Source organism: Balaenoptera acutorostrata, chromosome 5, assembly GCF_949987535.1.
Source record: "Balaenoptera acutorostrata chromosome 5, mBalAcu1.1, whole genome shotgun sequence".
In the NCBI taxonomy this organism is placed as follows: Eukaryota; Metazoa; Chordata; class Mammalia; order Artiodactyla; family Balaenopteridae; genus Balaenoptera; species Balaenoptera acutorostrata.
The window spans coordinates 107,476,236-107,488,650 of record NC_080068.1 but is presented as its reverse complement, the minus strand read 5'-3'; the positions used below and the strand labels follow the sequence as shown (position 1 = coordinate 107,488,650).

At 53.7% G+C, this 12,415-nt stretch overlaps 1 protein-coding gene across 6 annotated transcripts in view; it reads right to left on the bottom strand.

Annotated features, from left to right (window-relative positions):
- Positions 1 to 12,415, bottom strand: part of EVC (EvC ciliary complex subunit 1) — an 87,947-nt gene that overhangs the window by 37,004 nt on the left and 38,528 nt on the right. For all 6 annotated transcript variants that reach the window (XM_057546415.1, XM_057546412.1, XM_057546410.1 and 3 more), the window contains 2 exons: positions 10,763 to 10,911; positions 8,208 to 8,306 (listed from right to left, as the gene is read on the bottom strand). In XM_057546415.1, the coding sequence (XP_057402398.1) occupies positions 8,208 to 8,306; positions 10,763 to 10,911 (248 nt within the window). The remainder of the gene's footprint in view (positions 1 to 8,207; positions 8,307 to 10,762; positions 10,912 to 12,415) is intronic.

The following is a 12,415-nucleotide window of genomic DNA, read 5'->3' as shown; positions in this document are numbered from 1 at the left end:
ACCACCTAGAGGGGTGGGATAGGGAAGGTGCGAGGGAGACGCAAGAGGGAGGGGATATGGGGATATATGTATATGTATAGCTGATTCACTTTGTTATACAGCAGAAACTAACACACCATTGTAAAGCAATTATACTCCAATAAAGATGTTTAAAAAACCCACAAAACTGGAAGTAGGTTGGATCAAGGGTCAGGAGCCTGGGAACCCACCTGCACTGGGTCACTTGCCAGCAGTGTGACCAGGGGCGACTCTCTTCCTCTCTGGGGCTTCACCCAACAGAGGAGGAAAATGATACCTGCTTCCTGAGGACATGAGACACAGGAGACATGTGCGTGGACGGGCACAGTGGCTCCAGATTTTCCTCTTCCCCAGAGCCATGCCCTTTGCCACATAACCTTGCATGCCCTCCCACAGGGAGTGGGAAGTGCCTCCCCAACCCTTTAACTTCGGGTCAGTCATGTGACTTGCGTTGGTCAATAGAATGAGGTGGAGGCGAAACGGGCTAGTTTGGAGGCTAGACCCCTGTCATCGCTATGAGGAGAACATTCCCAGGCCAGCCCACTAGTCCAAGGAGAGTAGAGACAGTTGTGTGTGTGGCCAAGTTGTGTTAGTCACGCCTAGATCAGCCAACCACCAGCTGATGCACAGACCCTGGGGATAAATCACTGTCATTTTCAGCAACAGGGTTTTGAGGTATCTTGTTGCACAGCATTACTGTGGTCATAATTACGTGATACCACACCAGACAGAAGGGGCCCTAAAGGTGAAAGCTCTGGCATAAAGGTGTCATATCCTCACAGCCTTCACGGGTTCATCCTGCAAATGTCTCTTGAGCACCTACTGCAGGAAGGCTCTGTGCCAGGGCCACTGGGTGAACAAAGCTGACGTGGACCTTGACTTTAGAGAACGCACCCCCAGTGAGGGGGCAGACATCGCACAGGAACTCACAATATCCTATGGCAAGTGTGATGGCAGGGAGGCTGGGAGCCCTAGGGACAGACCAGGGAATCTAACGGATCTGAGGAGGAGTCGGAGAAGGGCTCCCTGAAGAAGTGACATGTAAGCTGAGACAAGATGAGAACAAGCCAAACTGAGGGGAGGGAGGGAACGGTATTTCAGGCAGCAGAAGAGCACATGCAAAGGGACTGTGGCAGGAGGGACTGGGGCACCTCTGGGGAGCTGAGGGATGTCTGAGGTTGGCTGGAAGGCAGGGAGCAAGGGACATGCCTCCAGACAAGTGGTGAGTGGGCTGTGTCACATGAGCCTTGTGGGCTAGGTCAGGGGGCCTTATGGGCCAGGTTGGGTGGGTCTCATGGACCAGACTAGGTTGGCCTTTGGGCCAAGTCAGATGGGTCTCATGGGTCAGGCCATGTGAGCACTTCATGGACCAGGCTGGGTGGTCACTATGGCCAGGTTAAGGATGTTGGACTTTATCCTGAGAGCTATGGGTGGCATTCTGGGGTATTAAGTGGGTTCTTTCATATGGTCAATCTACAAAGAAGGCAGCTAAGAATTGCTACATCAGAGAGGTTACATGATATGGACTAGGCCGCATAGCTGGTACACAGCTGAATCAGGCCCACAACCTGGCCTGATTCCTGGGTGACTCTTCTCTCCTTTGCAGTTTTGCAGCTCTTTGCAGGGAGGTGAGCTGATTGTGAAAATTACTAAAAGGAGGGAGAGGTATAATCAGGTAGCATGTGGTACCCTGAGGGCACTGGCAAGTTTTACTTCTGTACATAAAGAAAACATAAATTAATTACTCTACTAGTCTTGTTAAAATAAAACAAAAAGCCACATTCCCGTAGCTTGCTACAGTAAAGTAGACGTAAGCATACCAGTCTATCTTTCTCAGACTTGTCATACTTAGTGATGATTTATCACACTTTAACCTTGATAAAGGACCATGGAATTGACTCACCCTCTGTAGCACCCGGGGAAATCCTCTTTCCAGTGACACGAGCCGTATGGTGCCTACACTTGTCAATTTCCTTCTCAAGATCTACTTCCAATAGAACACTGCCCCCAAATCATCGTTTTGGTATTTCTCCCAAACCTAGTTTCTTCTACTCTTTGGAAACTTACTGTTTCCCACCTGTGATAGGCAAAATAATGGCTCCCCAAGATGTCCATGTTCTAATCCCTGAAACCTCTGAATGTGCCACACAGTCAGAGATTTTTGTGGATGTGATTAAAGGACTAAGTGAAAACCAAGGATCCTGAGATGAGACTATCCCGGGTTATCTAGGTGGTTCCCACATAATTATAAGGGTCCTTGTAGTAAATGAAAGAGAGAGGCAGGCAGTCAGAGTGAAAGGAGATGTAGGATGGAAGCAGAGGCAGGAGGAGCATGGCTGTGGCTTGGAGATGGAGGAAGAGGCCACAAGCCAAGCAATGCAGGCACCTCTAGAAGCTGGAGAAGGCAAGGACACGAATTCTTCCCTGGAGCCTCCAGAAGGAACCAGCCCCGCCGATACCTTCATTTCAGCCCACTAAAACCCATTTTGGACTTCTGACCTCCAGAAATGTAAGGTAATAACTTTCGTTGTTTTTAAGTTTAAGTTGTGGTAGTTTGTTCTATCAGCAATAACACACCATCTTCAGGATGCCAATGTTTCAGTTGATTGATATATTCACTGATGCATTGATTCACCCATTCGTTTACTCATCAGTGTTGACTGATTGCCTGCAATGTGTCATCCCCAGCTGGATTCTGCAGAACACACCACAGCCCTCCCTGCAAGGACTCCACGCCCCCGCCTTCCTCTTGTCCACCAAATCACTCCTCCCCACCTGAATGTTACAGCCCTGGGCCTGTATCCCATGCCCCCAGCTGTGTGACTTTAAACAAAATACTTTAACCTTTCAGTGCTGTGATGAACTGACCTTGCTGAAAGAGAGGCCTGGCCTTGGTCCACGGTTCTTGGGAAGTGACTTCTAAGTTCTTGGAATGTCCTGCCTGATAAGAGGGTCTCTATTTACCTGGGAACCTTGGGCAGCTTCAGACAATCTATGACCATGATGCGATTTAGGGTGGGGCCCTTGGGCCATGTGGCATCAGCTCCACCTCTAGAGGGGCCGGGGCTTAAGGTCAGCCCTGTTGGCGGTCCACCACATCCATGTGACTGAGCCCCAATAAGAACTGTGGACACTAAGGCTTGGCTGAGCTTCCCTGGATGGCAATGCTCGGTGTGTAACGCCACACACTGTTCCCAGGAGAAGTTAGCACTGCCCACGACTCCACCAGGACAGGATAACTGGGAGCTTTGCGTTTAGAACTCTAGACTCTGCCCATGTGCCTCTTCTCTCAGCTGACTTAAACCTGTATCCTTTTGCTGTAATAAACCATAACCATGAGTAGAACAGCTTTCAGTATGAGTCCTTCTACAGAACTGAAGAAACTGAGGGTGGTCTTGGGGACCTCTGGACTTGCATTTGGTATCAGAAGCGAGGGTGGTCTTGGGGGCTACTCCCAAACACTTCATGAGTGCCTATCACTATTATTCCTGCCTTCTTTGAGGACAGAGTTGCACTTTTTCTCTTATTTTCCTCAGCCCTAACTTCCCATGAGATTCTGAAGCTGAGACGGCTGACCTTGGCAGGGCTGTTATCACCCTACTCCCCCAGGAGCCCTTCAGGAGAAACAGCAGGGGGAGGACAGTCAGAAATGAACAAATAAACAAGCGGGTCTCCAGGGCACCCTGTGATACAACAGCGGCAAACTCAGCTCTGCGCCCGTCATTATCAGGAAGACTCTGGGCTCATTTCAGGAATCTCTCTACAAGGCACCAAGACGTGTAATTTAGCGGCATCCATCTCAGTCAAAATGAGAATTCACTGTTTGTTTAGAGGCCAAGAGACAGTGGGAATTTAGAAAAATGCACTTTTCTCTGCAGCCTGAGAACCATTAGGTGGTGATCAAATTTATCTCACAGCCGCCGTGCCTGCAATATCACGATCAGTGCCCAAAGAAAGGGGAGAATTATGCCTCTGTGTGACGAGGTCTGGGAAGGAGCCAGCCAGACTGTAAGGCAGGTTACCTCATGAGTGCACTCTGTGCAGACACACCTTCTTAGACGGTGAGTGATAACAACCAGGATCGTGGTAACAGATTTCAGCGCTCGCTGTGTGCCTCACGCTCTCCTATATGCTTTGCATGTGGGAACTTATTCAAACCTCTGAACAGCCATAGGAAGACCCAGATAGTGACCATCCCCATTTTAAGAGGAGACCCAGATACTGACCATCAAAACAGACCCCAATCCCAGGCCTCCTCACCATCCTCACCCGCACCATCCTGGCCCAGGCCCCCAGCATCTCTTGCCTGGACCACTGCGATGCCTCCCCAGGCCTCCTTGCTTCCACTTTTGCCGCCTACAGTCCATCCTCCATACAGAATCCAGAGGGATCCTTGGGAACCTAAGGCAAGTCATTTCCCTACTCAAAACATGCCGGCAATTTCCCATCTCACTCAGAAGTCAATGCAAACGTCTTCGGATGGACTGCAAGGCCCTACAAGACTCCGACCTTAGCCCGTACCTGTCTCCCCTTCCCCCAGAGCTGCCACACTGGCCTCCTTGCTGCTGCGCCTGCTGGAACCCCACGTGTGTTGCTGCTTCTCCAGCTCCACAAAAATAAGCACTTTATCTGTTTGGTTCACTGCTGAGGCCCCGGTGCTGAGACTGTGGGTTGCACAAAGCAGTGCTCGATAATATTCATTGAACGAATGAACTAACAGGCTCACGAGCTTACAGCTGGCTGGCGAGGAAGCCACACTCTCCCCCAGGCCCTGGGTCCAGAGTCATGCTCACCACCCCTGGGCTCAAGGCTTCCTGCTCAACACGCTCAGTGACGGGGCAGAAGGGGAGGTGTTAACTGAGCACCTGCCACGTGAGGCCCTCCGCCCTGCCCTCCTGCGCTGCCATAATGGTCAACAGGCTCTCTGTCTCCATCTCGCAGATAAGGAAATGGGCTTGGAGCAGTTAAGGCTCTTGCCCAAGGTCACCCACCCAGGAATGTTGAGCGCCCACCCGGGAATGTCCTCGTCAAGCATTCCAATCTTCCAATTGGCTTCTTTCTACCACACCAGAGGATTTCAACCTCCACCTTTTGGAAATATCAGATAAAGCAGTTTCCAGTACCCAAGGCAATGATTTCCACAATTAAGGGATGTAAAATAAACCAAAGTTATCTGGTACCAGAGGGCTTGATGTGCAATGACGACGTGAATCATAGGAAAGAGCTCTGCAGTGACTCTGGGAAAGAAGCTGGCACAGGCCTTGGGCCATTTCTTTCAAAAGCACCTGCACAGATGCACAGAACTGCTGGCCCCCCTTCCCCTTGCCTGAGCCCTCCTCATGCAGGGCATTTCCAAGTGCCTGCTTCTGAGACAGAGACTCCAGCAGCCATCACCCCTCACTCACACCTGCTGGGCTCTCCTGATGCTAGAAACAAGGGCGTCTTTACTTCCTCGGCCCACACTTCAATGGGCTGGCAGCCAGACCAGCCACGGTAAGCCAAGTGTACAATATCCTAAGGACGTTGCTGGGGCCTGAGGCTGTGGTCACATCAGCATCGTCAAATCTTTACTGAAAATGATGTATTCACTGCCACCCACTGAGACTGGCCCGGCACTTCCACCTGTATTTCCTCCTTGTAGCAGTGATCAGTGTTTTATCCTTGCTTTGTGGAGGAGGAAAGTGGCATTTAGTTGACCAAGACTTGAGATTCTAATTGCAGCTCCAAGGAGGAAGTGTCAGCCTGCTGGACACTGTCCCCTGCTGGGGTGCATCATCAGTGGCATCTGCCCGTGAGCCTTAGTCCATTGGACTCTCACCCCATCCCCCCAAGGCAGCGGTCCTCAGGCTCTGCTGTGCATCAGAGGAAATTGAGGTACAAGTTAGATAACCTGCTGCCGACCACACAGCTGGTCAATGGCTGGGCTGGGATTGGACCCCGGGCCATCTGAGTCCAGAGCCTGTCCTCACGGCGGTATTCACAGCCCACGCTCAACAGCATGGGTCATGGCGAGGACATCAGCACTAAGGTTAAAGAGGCTTACTTTAGATCCCATCTCTCTGCTTGTTGGCTGTAGGACTTGAGCAGGATGGTTGGGCCAGCACAGAGAGATTATGTAACCAATTCAAGGTCACACAGCATGTTAGTACCCAGAAGGGGACTGGAATTCAGTATGCTCACTCCCAGCCCAGGGATTTGAGTCCTGACTCCCCCCACCCCAGACATGGTGTTGTTCCTTTCCTGCCTGGGAGCCTGGGGCTTTGACAAGTTGAATCCCACCCTGCACTTTTCTCAAGAAAATCCTTCCTGGCTCCTCATCTGTGAAGGAAGGAAAACGCAGTTTCTGCCTCACAGGATTCTCATGAGGATAAAATGATCAAATACTCAGAAAGCACTTACAACAGTGGCTGGCTCTGAACAAGACTGGCTCCGGTATCAGTTTCCTGGGTAGCCAAAACTACAGAAATCTATTCTCTCACAGCTATAGAGGCCAGAAGTCAGAAATCAAGGTGTCAGCTACCTCTGGAGGCTCTGGGGGGATCCTTCCTGCCCCTTCCGGCTTCTGGAGGCTCCAGGTGTTCCTTGGCTTGTGACCACATCACCCGAGTCTCTGCCTCTGTCTTCACATGGCCACCTCCCTGTGTGTCTTGTCTTCACAATGACTTTCTCGTAAGGACACCAGTCATTAGATGTAGGGCCCATGCTAATCCAGAATGATCTCTTCTTAACTAATCACATCTGCAAAGCCCCCACTATTTCCACATAAGTTCACATTCTGAGGTTCCTGGTGGACATGAAATTTGAGGTACACTATTATGGACTGAATTATGTCCCTCCAAAATTCATATGCTAAAGCCCTAACCCCCAATGTGACTGTATCTGGAGATAGGGCCTTTAAGGAGATAATTAAGCTTAAGCAAGGTCACAGGGTGAGGTCCTAACCTGATAGGACTGGTGTCCTTGTAAGAGGAAGAGACACCCAAGCTCTCTCTCTGCCATGAGAGGACACAGTGAGAAGGCAGCCATCTCCAAGCCAGGAAGAGAGGCCTCACTAGAACCCAACCTAAATGATACCTTGATCTTGGACTTCCAGCCTCCAGAACAGTGAGAAAATAAATGTCTGTGTTTAAGGCACAGGCTGGGGTACTTGGATATGGCAGCCTCTGAAAACTCATACAGACACCATTGAACCCCGCACAGTCGCCATCGTGACGAGGGGCTGCACTCCCTGTCCTTCCTCATGTCCTGTCTGGGCTGCCCCCTGACTCCTGGTCCACTTGGAGCCCACCTCCTGCTTCAAAGCCCATCTCAGGCATCACCTCCAGCGGATGGCCATCCTTGACCTCACTTTCACCCCTATGTCTCTCAACCCTCCTCTCTGCACCCATCAGCAGGGATGTTGTAAGGGCAGCCAATTCGGATTGGGCATGTCCCAGGTGCAAGCTGCTGTCCAAGGGCCTCACGTGCATTCAGTGTTCACACCACCACCATGAAGGTGGGCATCACTGGCCCCATTTCACAGATGGGGAAACTGAGGACTAGAGAGGCCAAGTAATGTTCTGGAGGCCGCACGGCGAGGAGGGAGGAGAGCCAGGACGCAGACACAGGCACTCTGGGTCCAGGTGAACCTTCTCCAGGGTGCTCCCCACCACGGTGGCACTTGTCACCTTCCTTCTTGACCGGGGCCACATTCCACCTTCCCAGCAGCTCTGGGTCCTGCCTGGGGCAGGAGCTCTGCCTGTCTTGGTCATTGTCATATCCCGGGAGCCCCTCTGGCTTTGGAGGGCTCAGGGGCTCTCTCCCGTTCTCTCAAAGCCAGCCGTCGTTCCAGAGCCGCACGAGGTTGCCCAGGGAGAAAGAGGTGGCACCAGCACTGGAACTTAGGCCTCCGTTTCAAGCCCAACCCTCCTTCCTCATCACCGCTCTACACTCATGACGCCCACAAACGCTGGCCTATTTTCATCCTGGGTGAGCTGACTTCCAAAGACCTTTGCCTCTATGGACATTAGGAGGTGAGGGTCCCGAGCACCTCAGAAATGGAAGGGGCCTCAGATGTGACCTGGACCAACCTCCCTCCCTGGTTTCTGCCAAAGAGGGTCTCGGGGTCCCCGGCCCAGGAGGATGTGAGGTTCTCACACACGCCCAGATCCTGAGGTTTTCTTGCCGGTCTCAACCTGGAAACCACATACCTGGCAGAGCGCGGCCACGGCCTTGGCGGCGCTGACATTCTCCTCTTCCTCCAGGTCACTCCGAATCAGCCTCTGCCTCTCCAGGACCTCGTGAAAAACCTGTGAGTAAAACAGGAGCTGAATCTGGTACGAAAATGCTGACATTTTTCCCAGAAAAACCTCAACTGACCCCCCCTCTCAGGTGGGAAGGATGTTCACCCCAACTTATACACAAGGAAACTGAGGCACAGGGATATATGTGACTTTCATGGCTTGTGAGTTGTGGCTGAGGCCGGGACCAGTGAATCCGACCTCCAGGAAAACCACAGACTGTGACTCTGTCTGTGTACCCAGCAGGAGAAGGTGCGGCCAGCACCCCCGTCACCCTTCTCTCCTGGCCACAAGCCACCCAGACATCATTTTCTGATTTCAGTTGCTGGGGACCACCAGCCAGGCCCTGGGAGGCCCACCCAGCGGAGCCCGAGGCCTAGCAGGGCCACTGGAGGTCAGTGTGGTCAGTGGCCAGCCAGACTCGGCTCTGACCACGTGGACCTCGAGGAGCCCAGCAGAGTGACAGGGGGGCGAGGACCAGATGCCCCAGACACAGTCAGAAGGCACCGCAAGGCAAAACCCCAGAGGGTGTACTCCTCTTAGGGGGCAGCTATAGGGGAAGAGGCCCCAGCGGGGAAATGAGTAAGCTGAGTCTTGAAGGACAAGGAGGGGTCCCTGGAAGGAAGATGGGGAGCCAACACAACCCCAGCTCAAGGAGCAACAGCAACGGACAGGCAGTTAGAACCCTCTGGCCTTGGTGGTGGCAGAGCGGGAGGGGAGCTGAGAGGGAGGGGCTGCACGTGGTGCCAAAGTCTGCGCTCATTCATCAGTTCCTTGTTCATTCAATCACTTTTTTGTTGTTTGTTCATTCATTCAATTGTTCTTTTGTATCCATCATCCATCCATCCATCCATTCATTCACGTGTTCATTCATTCTTTCCTTCACTTCTTCATTCATTGGTTTGACTCTTCTTTCATTTGTTGGTTCTTCATTCATTTCTTTGTTCCTTCAATTATGTGTTCCTTTGTTCTTCCATCCATCATTCATTGATTCATTCATTCATTCAGTCATTCCCTCATTCCTTCATGCATGCATGCATGCATGCGCTCAACCCTTCCCTCCTTGGTCCCGTGTTTCCTGAGCACCAGGTCCTGGCTGTGCTGAAGTCCTGGGTTGCAGAGCTGACGCTGTCACCGTCTCCATGCTCAGGACTTGCACTGAGCAATGTGATGTCAGAGAGAAGGGCCTAGAAATCTCAGAGTAACAAACTGCTGTATAATCGTATCTTTTCACTCTCATTTCAAATGGATCTTCTTAAAGACAGAAACAGTCCCCCACCCCACGGTATGACAAACCCCAGGAACCCCAGGCGTGGGCCCTGGGAGGAGGCTCTGTGGGCAGGGAAGGGCACTGGACCAGGGAACCAGGGACGTGAAGACCTCTCCTCTGTTCTGGACGCTGGCTTCTCACTGGGGTATAGCCGCTGCCACCATGCTGGCCCCCAAGGAGGGCATGTATCTGGGCTCTGCGCTGAGCCTGGACCCAGCTACAGTCCTGCCATCCCCTCGGCAGAGCTGAGACAAGCAAATGCTAGCACAGGGCAGAAGGACCCAGAGAAACAGTCAGGCCACGGCTGCCCCTTACTGGTCTGGCTGAGTCTTAACAACCCGGCAAGGTGGGTGCTATTATTCCCATTGCACAGATGAGGAAGCCAGAGGGTTAGCAAGGTCACCCAGACACAGCGGCAGAGCCAGCATCCAAACCCAGATCCTGCTGCCTCAGCACCCAAATGCTTATCAAGTCTGGGGGACGGCCACTGACAAGCAGCCTTGCCTACCCCCGCCCCACCTCCACCAACAGGGAAACACTGAGGCAGAGTCCTGCTCTCCCTCTGCGAACTGCAAGCCCTGGTCCTTGCAGCCTGTGCTGATGCCAGCTCACTTGCTATCCCTCAAGCAGGGTGGCACCTTGCTTCCTGCCCTCCAGCCGGTCCCCTTGTCTTTTTCCCAGTCAAGACCATGAGCGTTGTCTAGCTTGGCCACCTCCCTGGTCCTGCCTGCTCAGCCCCACATGCAGGGTCCTCCCCTGACTTGCCACCTGACCCAGCGAGGGGGCCCATCCCTGTGTGACAGGCTGCCTTACATCCAGGACGTGCTTGTCCCCTCTGGGGACATTGCACGCTGGTCTGCATCGCAGGTTGGGCCCTTGCCCTCCGCCATCTGTGTGAAGTCCTCTCCACGGCCCCTCCCACCGTCTTTCCATCATCCCAGTGAGGGCGGTGCTGCTCGAGCCACTGGCTTACAGACGAGGAAGCTAGGGATGCAGAGCCCAGGGGAGCTGGCTAAGGTCACTGGGCTACAGGTGGGAGGCGAGGAGAGACCTCCTGTCTGGCAGATGCCAAAGCCTCTGGCTTCCCAAGCACGGTAGTGGGGGGCCGAGCCCCCTCCTGCCACCCTGATCAACCCGCGTGGCTCCCTGGGATGGCTGTGCCCACGGACGTGGGAGCGAGTCAGGAGCAGGTCACCTGGAGGAACTCCTCGGGGTCGGCGGTCTGCGGCGCCGTGGCCAGGAAGCTCCTCTGTTCCTTTTGTTGGGCCAGCGTGAGCCTTGCCATCCCCTCCGCCTGGTGAACCAGTGAGGCCTTGACCAGGTCTCTGCCTCGCTGGACAAACTCTGAAATTGAAATGAAACAAGGTTGCTCCCCTGGCAAAACCTCCACTGGCTGCTTCTGCCAGCACGTGGAGGGGCAGAAACTCTGGGGCAAGCCCCCTTTTTATTCTGGTTTTATCATTCAGGGCCCTCCCCCTGGGGCCCAGGGCTCAGAGCAACATAAGAGATTTTATGTAACTGTTGTGCAGGGCGGCCAGCCAACCTGACCAAGAAGTAAACAAAGGGGTATTTTCCTGGAGAAAAGAGTGTGAGGGAGGGGTAGGTGGCAGAGGGAGGGACAGGTGACACAGGGTACAGAGAGCCTGAGTCTTCAGGAAGATAGTGACATGTCAGACTGGAGTGGAGAGTCAAAAACTGCCAGGGTGAGTTATTAGATCAGCAGAAGAGAAGGAGGGGGAACCCAAGGGCAAGGCCCCCTGTGGCAGGGGAAGGTGAACTTGGGGAGAGAGGGGCGGGGCCTAAAACCACCCCTCAGCCCACCCGCGTCATTCGGCCCCAGCAGTGTGCCAAGTACAGGGCCAGGAACTGGTGTCTACCAGTGAGCAGGACCCAGCCCAGCTCTCAAGATGCTCATGGTCCAGGGAAGACGAGGAATGCAGAAGAAGAAATTATGCTGCATGAGGGCCGGGGCAGTGGGGTGGGGGGAGGAGGAAGAGGGGGCACGGGCAGCGTGGGACCCCAGAGAAGGCTCCTGTGAGTAGAGCCAAGGAAGAGGTTGGCCAGATTCTGTTCACTTGGGTTTTGGGGGAGGTGCTGAGCAAAGAAGCTGTTGAAGCAAGTGAGGGCCTGGCGACGAGGGGGCTGCAGTCCTTGGAAGCGTTGGTTTCAGCATCTCACACCATCCCCACCGCCACACACACACACGTCATACCTCCTTCTGCACTTGCCCTAACGCAGGCACACTTCCTTAGGTTTGACCTGAGAATCTGTTTAGCCTCTAGCACCAAAGAAAAGAGTGTGGCCAGGTGGCCAGGAGAGACCGGAGTCCTCCCTCTGCCTGGGGTCCTCCCTCCACCCCTGACTGTCTCCTTGTCTCCCCCATCTTGTCCAAGTTCAACAGAGCCCCACCTAGGCGGCTGCTTCACCCTCCCATCCCAGCCGCTCTCTTCCCACTGATAAAGCCCAGACCACTGTGTGTGGTGACCCCCAAGGCCAGATGCATTCAGATTCTACATGGTCCAAAGTGCCAGCCAACAGAAAGTTTTCCATGTGGTCACCTCCTGCAGGTGAAACACCTGGGTTTCCTCTTGCGGGTCCCACCAGCGGCGTGACCTGGACTGAGTCCCAGATGCCCTTGATGTCTTGAGCCCTGATCTGCCCATCTCCCAGGGTTGGGCCCGGGAGCAGTAGCGCGTGTGGGAAACAGCCACGCTGGGTTTCCTCTCCTGCCCCACGTGACTGACCCCTGTCGACGCTCACCCACCTGCAGCTGCGCCGGGCCCGTGACACATGCAGGGCTTCTGGGCGTTCCCGCCTCCTTTGCCCTCTGCATGTTCCGGGTGCTTCT